The sequence below is a fragment of the Zea mays genome, chromosome 10 (genome assembly GCF_902167145.1).
Source record: "Zea mays cultivar B73 chromosome 10, Zm-B73-REFERENCE-NAM-5.0, whole genome shotgun sequence".
In the NCBI taxonomy this organism is placed as follows: domain Eukaryota; kingdom Viridiplantae; phylum Streptophyta; class Magnoliopsida; order Poales; family Poaceae; genus Zea; species Zea mays.
This window is the reverse complement of record NC_050105.1, coordinates 144,610,755-144,621,408: the sequence shown is the minus strand read 5'-3', so window position 1 is coordinate 144,621,408 and position 10,654 is coordinate 144,610,755. Positions and strand designations below refer to the sequence as shown.

General features: G+C 46.9%; 2 protein-coding genes and 1 non-coding gene across 5 annotated transcripts; 1 reads left to right on the top strand and 2 right to left on the bottom strand.

Annotated features, from left to right (window-relative positions):
• The first annotated feature begins 375 nt into the window (after positions 1-375).
• On the top strand, positions 376-1,191 carry LOC100285708 (uncharacterized). The gene is made up of 3 exons (NM_001361370.1): positions 376-532; positions 628-790; positions 929-1,191. Exons 1-3 carry the CDS (start codon positions 499-501, stop codon positions 972-974), a joined length of 243 nt encoding a protein of 80 aa, NP_001348299.1. The 5' UTR covers positions 376-498; the 3' UTR covers positions 975-1,191.
• Positions 1,192-2,496: 1,305 nt separating this feature from the next.
• On the bottom strand, positions 2,497-2,718 carry LOC111590387 (small nucleolar RNA U3). Its single transcript, XR_004853516.1, has one exon. It is a non-coding gene; the product is annotated as a small nucleolar RNA U3 (small nucleolar RNA).
• Positions 2,719-3,727: 1,009 nt separating this feature from the next.
• On the bottom strand, positions 3,728-9,198 carry LOC103642051 (uncharacterized). 3 transcript variants are annotated; one of them, XM_020545232.2, is made up of 7 exons: positions 8,614-9,198; positions 8,067-8,244; positions 6,935-7,465; positions 6,655-6,798; positions 5,711-5,951; positions 4,538-5,038; positions 3,728-4,393 (listed from the first exon to the last, which is right to left on the bottom strand). In XM_020545232.2, the coding sequence occupies exons 3-7, from the start codon at positions 7,415-7,417 to the stop codon at positions 4,062-4,064; spliced, it is 1,701 nt and encodes a 566-aa protein (XP_020400821.1). In that variant the 5' UTR covers positions 7,418-7,465; positions 8,067-8,244; positions 8,614-9,198; the 3' UTR covers positions 3,728-4,061. The 3 variants fall into 3 exon arrangements, with proteins under 3 accessions (XP_020400821.1, XP_008663589.1, NP_001309069.1); XM_008665367.3 differs by lacking the exon at positions 8,067-8,244 and having other exon boundaries at positions 7,085-7,465; NM_001322140.1 differs by lacking the exon at positions 8,067-8,244 and having other exon boundaries at positions 3,745-4,393; positions 8,614-9,185.
• Positions 9,199-10,654: the final 1,456 nt, after the last annotated feature.

The following is a 10,654-nucleotide window of genomic DNA, read 5'->3' as shown; positions in this document are numbered from 1 at the left end:
ACGACGTATGGCATGCGAAACGCTCAGGCATAGAAATACTAGTGTATGGCATGCGAAACGATTTCCTTTTCACTTTCTAGGCTCCTAATATTAAATTAGTAGTACTAATGGACTAGTACAATAAATTTTGGGGCCCCAAAAAAATGGAGGCCCTGTTCCGTCCAACAGCTCGCACTCCCTTGTGCACGGGCCTGCGTCCTGCTAGTCACGCGCGCGCGCGTGGCGCGTCGTTTGCGTCCGTTGCTCCTCGAACCCAACGCGCCTAAGCAATTTTAAGCGACGGCGGCTCCAGCAGGTGGCCACTAGCAGAACCTTAACGCGGTTGTAGCTCGGCGCCGGGGCTATAAAAAACGGCCGGCCTCTCCTACTATGATTGCATCCGCCATCGGGCCTCGTCGATCGCCGCCTCCTGCTCGGCTTCTTCCCACCTGCGGTTGCACCGATCACCCAGGGAGGGACAGGGCAGCTCGCCGGTCCAACTCCGACGACCGGCCGGCCATGAGCTACCAGGCTCCTCCTCCCGGCACCGCAGGTACGTACTTGTGACGCCAGGTTTGTTAAATCCTCAGCAAGATGCAGCCTTTATTACGGTCAGCATCTTTGATCGGTTTTGCTTCGGCTGTATAGCCTACCCGCCGCCGGGCACGGCCTACCCGCCGCCAGGCCAGCAGGCGTACCCGCCGCCTGCCTACGGTGCGCCGCCACCCATGGCCGCCGGCGGGTACCCGCCCCCGCCGCCTCCGCAGCCGCAGGACTCCAAGCGCAGCAACGACGGCTTCTTGAAAGGATGGTAATAAACTAATAATGGTCTATGAACCCGTCTGCTGCTACCACTTCAACGTTTCGTTTTCCATGCAAAATGGTTCATTGGTTCGTCGTCTCTGATTCTAATCTGTCGTTCTTCTCTGTTTGTGCCACCGATCTGCAGCTTGGCCGCGCTCTGCTGCTGCTGCATGCTCGACATGTGCTTCTGAGACTGAGTTGCCGTCAGGGATGGGGTGGCGCTGGCGCCGCGTCCAGATCCATCCTGCAGTCGCGGCGAATGCATGAGGATGTTTTCGGAGTCATCACTAGTCATGAACTCACGATGATACATCTGTTTTTTTTTCTCCCATTCCGTGTATGTTCTCCAGTTCTATGAATTTCACTAGTTAGGCCAGAACAGAACCAGCAGGGATTATTTTTCTGGCATTCATGTGCGTGTGTTCTTACCATCCATTCTTTTAAACATTACCCACCTACGAATGTTTAATAGGATCGAAAAGTTTTCTTTTATGTTCGGAGACCTCTCATCTGACTCGTCACTCGACTCCCATCTCACAGCACCTCCCAACGACGGCTCAGGTTGCCACCGCCTCCTTGTGCCTGACTCTGACGGTCAGCAACGCGGCTCGGTCGTCGCTGAACCATCACAACTCTTCTCTATCGACCCTTCAATGCTGCTCACCATCCCATTCATGCAGTCCATCCCCGTCTTTTTATCGTTGCACCTCCCTAGCTCCCACTTCGATGTGATAGTGAGGTTCCATCCCTATAGACAGATGATAATAAACACCTATTACTTTAGTTGTTGCTGCAACCGTGTACGTTGCTCGTGTAGGATGCCACACACGCGCTGAAGTGGGCAGCCATGACGCTTGGGCCTACGCCGTGGGCTTTTGGCCCCCACAACACGACATACCGCCCCTCATCATCAATGACTCGATTTCGAATTGGTTTGTCTAAGTGGTCAGAACGACGTCACTTCTACCAGGTTATCATGATCTTATATGATACTATCTTCGTCTCAATTTATAATTTGTTTGGTTCTTTTTACCAAGTTTGACCGGCTCGTTTTATTCAAAAAAATTTATGAAAAGGGGGGAAATCAAAGACATATATAAAATATATTATATGCTTAACGATACCATAGTAAAAATTAATAATAATTATGATTTTTTTCAATAACAGGATCCGGCCAAATTTGATGTAAAAAGTCAAATAAATTATAAATTGGGACAAAGAGAATACGTAGTTGACAACTGTTTTAACTAAAGAATTTTCAGTTTTTCTACAGGATTGAATTTTCATAAATCTACAACCAAACTAAACATACACAAATTATATTAGACAAAGCTGGCCTCTTCTGCACGTTGTTTTGCAACACAGTTCACCCTTACGGCTAATGCCTAATAAACACAGTTCACCCTTACGCCCAAACAAAATGCATAGATATTTCCAGTAGAGTCAGTTACCAAAAGAAATTTATGTAGGATCCGTATCATAGAAGATTATATTCTGTAGATCAAGTAGAAAGAATCAGGATGACTCGACACTAGCAACTTTAAACAAGCAAACTGTGTACTTAAAATGTTTCGCACTGCTAATGACGAAACAAGCAAGAGATCTGCTCCTTTAAAATTGAGAGAAGCGTTGTCGGTCTGCATTGTGCTCTCCCCTTCAATTGCAGAACGAGCAACGTCGAAAAATACATGCAGTACAGAAAAAAAAAAAGAGAGCCTGTCAGACAACCTGTAGGCCATCCCAACCAGGCAAGCCTGATCAAGGAACGATCCTCTACAGCAACCAGAGCAAGCAGTACAGCTGAACTCCTGGCCGTTAATCACGCTCTGGCCCACAGGTCATGACTCATCAACCAGGCTAAAGTGCTTGCCTCCTTATTAATCAAGGATGCAACGGTACGATCCTATAGAACAGATCCTGTTCAAGTAAGGTCGTGCTACCGGACTCCAGAGCTGAACTTTTAAGCTGGCTACTACCCAATCGAGCGACCGAGGTGGTACTAATTGGTGGGAGTGTCCGGCAAATCGTGTACTGGGTCGCATCCTATGTGTGGGCTTTCAGGTCGAGCCCATCGAGGCTGCATTAGCCTGACCTCTGTCGAGCCCATCTAGATGATTGTAGTTCACACTTCGCAGAGCTCAACCTTTGGCCCAAGTGCAATGCTGGATCTTGATACCTATGGACCATGGTTGCGTTGCCGGTGATGCTGACAGGGAAAAAAATTCTATACATCCTGCTGCAAATCCTCCCATTTACAGCCCCTCATAGTCGTTGTCTCGTTGAGCGGGTCATAGAAGTCAGGTTCTCCTGCGTGCAGCCAACACATTGTGGCTGCAGACGATTCCCCGATTGTCAGCAGCAACCCCGACTCTTGCTACTGCATCAAACCCATCAAACCCGTCCGCCTGTAAAAAGGAAAAATAAACCTTTCCCTCAATTTTCTGAACAGGGCTTTGCTTCAAACCCCCAAATAATAAAGGCTACTATGATTAGGATGCTAACATATTAACGCTAAATACTGTCCATCAGATTCACTATTTGGGATGGAGGGAGCAAGTGCTATGTGTCCTACCCGTAAAAAACAGCGTTCTAACTTCTAAGAATACTCATCAGGCTTCCAGAAGCAAGGGCCGTCTCTGTCTCTCTGAGGTTTTTTTTTTAGTTTTGGTGGTATGCTCACCTATATATAGCGGTAAAAAAATATATAAAATGGATCTTTTTATATTTAATCTATTATCATATTCTTATCCTCTCATACTATCTATTTTCAAGTCAAGATTTTGCAGCTTATTTTACAAAACATCAAACAATATTTGCCTTCTTATATTATCTATTTCAGAAAACTCAAAAAATTGGGGGCCTGTACCATCGCCCTAGTTGCATTGGGCACTAGACAGGCCTGCCAGAAGCTGATCTAGTCATCTTGAGACAACTCCACCGATAATGGTAGAAAAGAGAAGGTGATCAATACGATTTTATCACTACCTGCATTGTTTTGATACAGGGACTCAGCATTGTACATATTAAAGTCTTCACGAGCACAGCAAAACTGAAGGGAATACCACCCAAATCATGTAAGTGCTGAATCAAGTTTCAGCATAGTTCATTATAATGTTTGTGCCAGGAAGCTGCTGGTCTAAGCTACTGATGCAGGTTCAGTTTGCTGAACTCCAGGTGACCTTCTTCGGACTACTTGCGACTCTTCGATGTAGAGACACTGAAATGAGCGCTTCGCCGTTTCCCGTCGAGGTCGGATTCTGTCTGCGAAGCCGCTTGGGCTACTGGTCGCCTAGGTGCAGCAACATGGCGAGCTCTTCCTCTGACGGATTGTTCAGGTTCGCAATTTGCCTTGGAGCACCCTGGTCATCACGCACAGGGGACCTGCCCACAAAGTTTGAGATGAACTGGCGCTCTTCCACATTGATCCCAGCTGCCTCCTCCGCTTCAGAGGCCGAAACGTCGTGCCGACGCAGCTGCTCAATCTTGATCCCCAGAGGCTCGAAGATCTCCTCCACTTTCTCTTCTAGGACGGGAGCTGCTGCTGTCGACGACTCCCCAGCAGCAGAATTAGCTGCAGCCGCCAACGCGCGCCTTTGCTGCTGCACGGCATCTTTATCGAGGATAAATTATGTCAGTTATCTGTCGTGGAACAAAAAGCAACAGAAGCGTACATCACAGTGGATTTTCCAGTATCTGAAAAGGGATGCAAAAACGAGTAAAACACATATAACTGAAAGCAAGGAGAATGCCGAACCTTTGAGTGATTCGCTGGTTATGATAAGATCAAGTTCAAGACGATCCAGAAGGCGGCCAAGATCAACTCCACTGGTCCAATTTTGAGGGCCATGGTCACACCTAAGCTTTAGCCTCCCACGGTTTGCTGTGCCACCCCATATTATCCCGATGGGACGCGGCTTCTCGCTGTCCTGGCCAGTCAGGATAATGAGGCTTCCACTGTCACCTTCTAGATCAAATGTTTGGCGGTTCTCACCGACGACAAGGAGGTCAGTGAAAAAGCTTATTCCTTTCTCGTCGTTGTACTCAAGGGCATAAGCCATCACAGTTCCAGTCGTGTGGCCAGAACTTCTGCCGATTTTGCATACTCGCCTCCCTATTAATCTATTAAGTGGACACTGCAGATCTATAACCTTAACATCCCCAATATCACCAACACCCCTAACTGTAGTTGTGACTGTGGAGATGTCAAAGTCATGAGCAAATGGGATGAATGCCCCATCAGCACGTACAAATGTCTCTGCAGATTCATTAGAACATAGCACGTATGTTTGGGAATTAGAACATGGCATGTATGTTTGGGAATTAGAACATTGTGTAAATCATTTGGAATCATCAGCAGAAGAAGAGATAGTATATGTACTGCATGGTTAGAGTGATCAAAACTAAGGATTTACTCCCTCTGGTGAAAAATAGTTTGCCACATTTGCCTTTCCACGGTTTCAATGTTTACCTTTGACCACTAATTTCTTCTAGAATATATTCCAAAAATTCTTCAAATCATGAGATTTTGCAAGCATTTTCAAACAAAATTATAAAAAACTAAACATATAAGTAACATGTTTCTAATCCAAATAAATATGTTATTGATGTTTCACCAGATCTTGTCCTAAATGACAGTATCTATGACCTGAGGGAGCCTTTTATTTGTTTAGAGAAAGTCCTAACTTATATTTTATTTTCTCAAAAAAAATGATGTTGCTTTATTTGCAAGTGGTGAACTGAAAGGCAAGTTAGTGTTAATTTGATTATTTTAATATAGTATTCACAAATGTCAAACCTTGCATGATATGAAAAGATCAAGCAATAATGTCACCTGAGAAATTAAATATACAGAAAATTATCCAAGCAACTAAAGCTGCAGGTAATACTTAATTTCCTATATTAACCACATAACTTATAACTCCTCTACCTGGGTTTGTTCCAGCATAGATTCCATACCAAACATCATCCGTGATAAAAGATGTTGCCCTTTCGACAGCTCCAAGATAAACACCAGGCCCAAGGTTGGGTGGCAATGGGTGATACATCTTCTGGTTTGGGTAGTCCAAGTCAACAGCAACATGTCGGTTGGTGACGAAACCTACCAGCTTGTTGCCAGTTCTCCGTTTTACAATGGCGCCCAAAGTTCCAAAAGTGTCCTGACTTGCAACCTGGAAGAGTGAAACAAGATGTGCAAGGAGAAAGTTTTCAAAAGCATGCCTTCTTGACATTGCATCATTCCGAGAAGCCTTACCAGCTGCTTTTAAGTAATTCAAGTCTAACCTAATGTGACATAAAAATTATATATGTTTCAATTTTCAAAGAGAAGCAATGACTAGGGTAACTTATACAATGGAGGCAAACACTACATCTTCAACACCTACAGAGCCCAACTGTTTATGTGTTGGGCTCCAGAGAACAATATTCAGTTGCAGACTTGCAGTATCTCAAAAGTTTTGTGTTAGCTGCTATACTATAGCAAAGATTTTACGGGGATAAACTAGTTATAATAGCTTATAAAAAAGTTTGGAACATCCAGTTGGATGAACTGAACATTTGCAGGATTTAAAGTAGGCCCTTTAGCCAGGCACCTGACATGGTAGGAATAACTGAAAAAGTGTCACTCCGTAGCATTATCTTATGCATGCCGTGCAATTATTTGTTCCTTTGTACTAGTAAATCTTGAGGAGAACCTTGACAAAATCGAACGGTCCCCTTACAAACCAGTAGTACAATTTGCTAGTACATTGTTTGGTCCAATACAATCATTGTGCACCGCTGCACGATTCCACATGGTAGCATGCTAGGCTTAATCCACATGATAGATGGATATATACTGAAAATCAATCAATGCAGAAAAGAACAAAAGTGTACCTGAGAGCCGGAGCCAATACATTCATCACTGCCACACAACTTATCCACGAGCTCTGTGAATATTTGCACTTTTGGAGTTTGAGCTGGAGCACCGTAGTACGAAAACTCAACAACATCAACATCACACCAAATACCTCCTGGACCCTGTCAATGATCCGACTAAGTGATAAATATCCAGACCATGGCAAAAAGAATTCCAAAGTACAAAACTTCAGTAGCATTGTTTGGGAGCATAACTAACCCAATCATCTAAAATACGTATGAATTACAGCTTCCCTACCGCAAGAATGGCAGGAAGGCAATGGGCCGGATCAAGCCACTTCTTGTGAACTTTGCGAGCAACGAAGCAAAGAATTGCAGGGATATCGGTTAGAACCCCTTTCCTGATGCGGAAGCCCACTGCCGTTCCAAGGCCAAAGCAACGCAGTACCTTGCTATGGAAAGCCCTTATAGTCATCAAGTCAAGCAAGCTGTTTGCTTGCTGGCCCTTGGGCAGCCGACGGCCAATCTTTGGCAGAAGTCCCTTTGAAAGGTTGGCAAAGTAGTTTGCACGCCCCTCGGCTGCACAGTGCTGTAGGTTTGATGTTGGCCATAAGAAGTATGCCGCGCTGTTCTCTGTGTGTGTGCACCCAGAAACAATCGGTTGCATTGACGGCGAACAAGGGAATGACGGCTGATGGCAGCAATGCCCCTCCACATCAAGTGTCGATTCATCTGATTGTGCAAAGCCTGAAAGCTGTGCCCTGTCATCTGAAGGCCTCATTTTGCTGAACAGGTTGCGGAGCTACAATATGTAGGATAATCTGTGACCCTAAAATGAGAAGCAGCAAGTCAGAGAACATGATCTTCAGGGCTAATAACCAAGCTTTACAAGGTGTGAAATCTCAGGAAAGACTCAGTAAGCATGTGATCCTGTGAGTGTGCTTCAAAGTTATAGATTCAATGGATGGATGGATGTGGCAATTTTGATCAAAACGAATGTGTGAATAAACAACTAGGTGTGGAGCAGCCTGTTGTTCCTCAGGAATAGATTCTGCAAGATCGCAAGGGGAGCCACGCAAACAAAGCGACCTGAATTTAGTGTCTGTGAATTGTGAAAGGTTACAGAATAAATGCATCCATTTGGATGGGGCATGTGATATTCTGATATAGAAATAAAAAAACAGATAATAAGAGGAATCCACAAAAGCCATGGCTCAGGTCTCATCCCCTCCTTGCTGTCTAATGACAACGGTGACTTGACAATTTGAAATCAGGGCCATGAGGGCTAAGGGACGGCACAAATTCTCCCCTTTGATCACAGGATTGGGCATAAATCCGCATGACAACTACTCGCAATGATAGTCTCGTTTTTTGGGGGAATATTCTGGTAGCCGGCAGTGAAAATGAAGTTGGGCAGGGGCATCACGTACTTTCTTGAAAGAGAAAAGCAGGAACAAAAGGCCCCAAAAAAAAAAACGCCAGCGGGAGTTGGTATGGAGTAGCCAAAAATCAACCGCCTGTTTGTAGCTAATAAGTCTGGACTCTGGAGTGCTGTGCGGCGACGAGCAATGCTCATCCCATGGAATTTCCCCGAAACCTGAAAGAATGCTGAAGGCAAGAAATGGCAAGCCATCGATTATAGTTAAAAAAAAGGAGAGAGAGAGAGAGAGAGAGAGAGAGAGAGAACGAGCAAACAGCCGGTGCTACGATCGAACTCAAAAGGTGAAAGGGGGCTGTAAGAAAAGGCGAAAGAAGATAAGCCACGCCTGGATGTTGCTCTACTCTGCCATACTACGCACCGAGCAACATCAAGAACCCTACCCCACTGTTTGGGTATGAAAAGGGAAAACCTAAGGGGCCTCGAACAGCTGAGCTAATCCCAGGCTCACTGCCTGCGGCCAAGAGATCCGATCTCGGTAGGATTTCAGGTGAGGAGTGGGGACGAACAGGAGGAAGAATTCCAAGCGCCTTGCTTACCTCGACGGGAGCAATGGCGGGCGGGATGGCGGGCGAGCGGCCTCAGCGGTGCTCCCCCGGTTGCCGCTGGCTATCCATAATTGGGAAAATGGGGATGGGAATCTCCACTGTTTATGGCGACGCCCAGTGAGAAGAAGCCGCCAGCTTTTGCAGCCTCACTGCAGCGCAGCGGAGCAGCCAGCGGCCTCCTTGGTAGAGCAGCGCCTCACAGGCACAGCGGGAGGACCAGACCAGGGGCTAGGAGGCTAGCTAGCTTCAGGGGAGGCAGTCGGAGTCTCGGAGAGGGGGCGAGCCGGAGGATTCGGGAATCTGGGGGCGGAATGCAAAAGGGAGATGGAGGGACGGAGGCACGGAGCTCGGCTAGGTCATAGGTGATCATGGTCACTGCGTCAGGGATGAGACGAACAGCAGTCAATACTGTTGCGCCCGTGTCATGTGTCGGCCGCCGTGTGTTGGTCTGGAGCTCGGGCTGCATAGTCGTCCATGTCCCCTCGACAAACGGACGACCCGGATCGGGCGGCGGGGAAGATGCCGGCACATGGCCTTCCGGTGTCCTCTCATCTCGCGACGGGTTAGGCTTTTGTGGGAGTGAGTGGCGAGATGTAAAATCTGACCAGATAATAACAGATACGTGCAAGGGGCAACCACCTACTACCACAAATCAAATACTCCAATGATATTCCTAAAATTGATATTGCAAAAGCTTTTGATAAGGTTACATGGGGCTATATGATGGAGGTCATGCATCGGTTGAGTTTCGGTCAAAGATGGAGGGACATCATATGCTTTATGTGGGGACATAGACCATATTTTAGTTTACTACATATTATATAATGTGATGCATGCTTGGTATCCAAGAAAAATGCAGTGTGCACTAGATTCCGGGATTTTGTTTCTGCGTGCACACAATCCAAAACGTGAAAGGTTGTGTTCCGGGAAAGACGATACAGGTTGTGTTGCGATGATGGGTCCTTTGTCATAGAGCATGTCGCGAAGTGTCAAAGGACCGCGGGGTGGAGGCACAGGGCAGCTCCGAGTCCACAGCACGCGAGTGCCTACCGGCTCACCGCCACCACCACCTGGCGCGACTGCTCCTAGCAGCAACAGCAGTCGGAACAACGACAACCACCGCCGCAGCAGCGGTAGCAGCAGCTAGAGCAGCGGCGGTGCCCACAGCAGGTGTAGCCGTCGCCACAGCAGTCACGGCCGGAGCCATAACCTTGCCTGCCCGAGGCCCTAGCCTTAGCCAGCAGATGACCCACAACAGTCGTAGCCCAAGCTACAGTCACCCGACTTCCATGGGAGTTGGACTGTCCACACTCCGACTTGCTTCCGGAGCCACAAACCCTCTTCCTCCTTGGCTCTAGTTGCCGAGGGTTCGATTGCAGAGGCAAAAGGACGCGGCCCAGGAGAGCGTCCAAGAGGTCTTCGAGATCATTGTTGCTCGTTTCTGACGCGATCCTGAAGAGTCGGACTTGCAAGGAGGCAAGGGACACGCTGAGCCTTCACAGTAGGAGCAGTAGTTTTGTTTTTGGTGAATGATAATGTATTTATGACCAAGTCATAAATGGTATTGAGACTTAGTTGTCTATCATGTCTCTGGTTTTGGCGTACGCAGCAACATAATTTTCGCCACTTGACATAGAGGAAGGACTTTCTCATTTCCTTCAACCGCCCCTAGTATTCTGGCCCCCTAGGAGGTAGTCTCAAATGTTTGAGGCTAGTTACCACCAAACCAGGGTTTAGTCATGCATATGACTCAAGGTTGATGTTTAGTAGCGCACCCATGGAATTCACACTCTGTTCTCTCCGATCCATTAAGACATGCAACTAGGCTTGATGAACAGAGCTTGGGAAGCCAACCCTTAAGTTAAATGAGGTCTGGGCCTCTAGGGAGCCAGATATTAGGGCACCTGTTCCACAGTGGTGAAGTGTGTAGGCTTAGGGTATAGGACCATACTTAACGGCTACACGGATACGGACCACACCAAAGAACAAGCACCTTTCCTTCGGACCTGGTCCACAGTGATCCGAACCTCTT

Excerpts from the sequence above, each read along its gene's own strand:
- LOC103642051 (XM_020545232.2), bottom strand. The coding sequence starts at position 7,417 with ATGAGGCCTTCAGATGACAGGGCACAGCTTTCAGGCTTTGCACAATCA. Across the intron at positions 5,952-6,654 it reads GTATTGGCTCCGGCTCTCAG|GTTGCAAGTCAGGACACTTT; the intron begins GTACACTTTTGT and ends TCACTCTTCCAG. Across the intron at positions 5,039-5,710 it reads CTATGCTGGAACAAACCCAG|AGACATTTGTACGTGCTGAT; the intron begins GTAGAGGAGTTA and ends ATGAATCTGCAG.
- LOC100285708 (NM_001361370.1), top strand. The coding sequence starts at position 499 with ATGAGCTACCAGGCTCCTCCTCCCGGCACCGCAG. Across the intron at positions 533-627 it reads TCCTCCTCCCGGCACCGCAG|CCTACCCGCCGCCGGGCACG; the intron begins GTACGTACTTGT and ends TCGGCTGTATAG. Across the intron at positions 791-928 it reads GACGGCTTCTTGAAAGGATG|CTTGGCCGCGCTCTGCTGCT; the intron begins GTAATAAACTAA and ends ACCGATCTGCAG.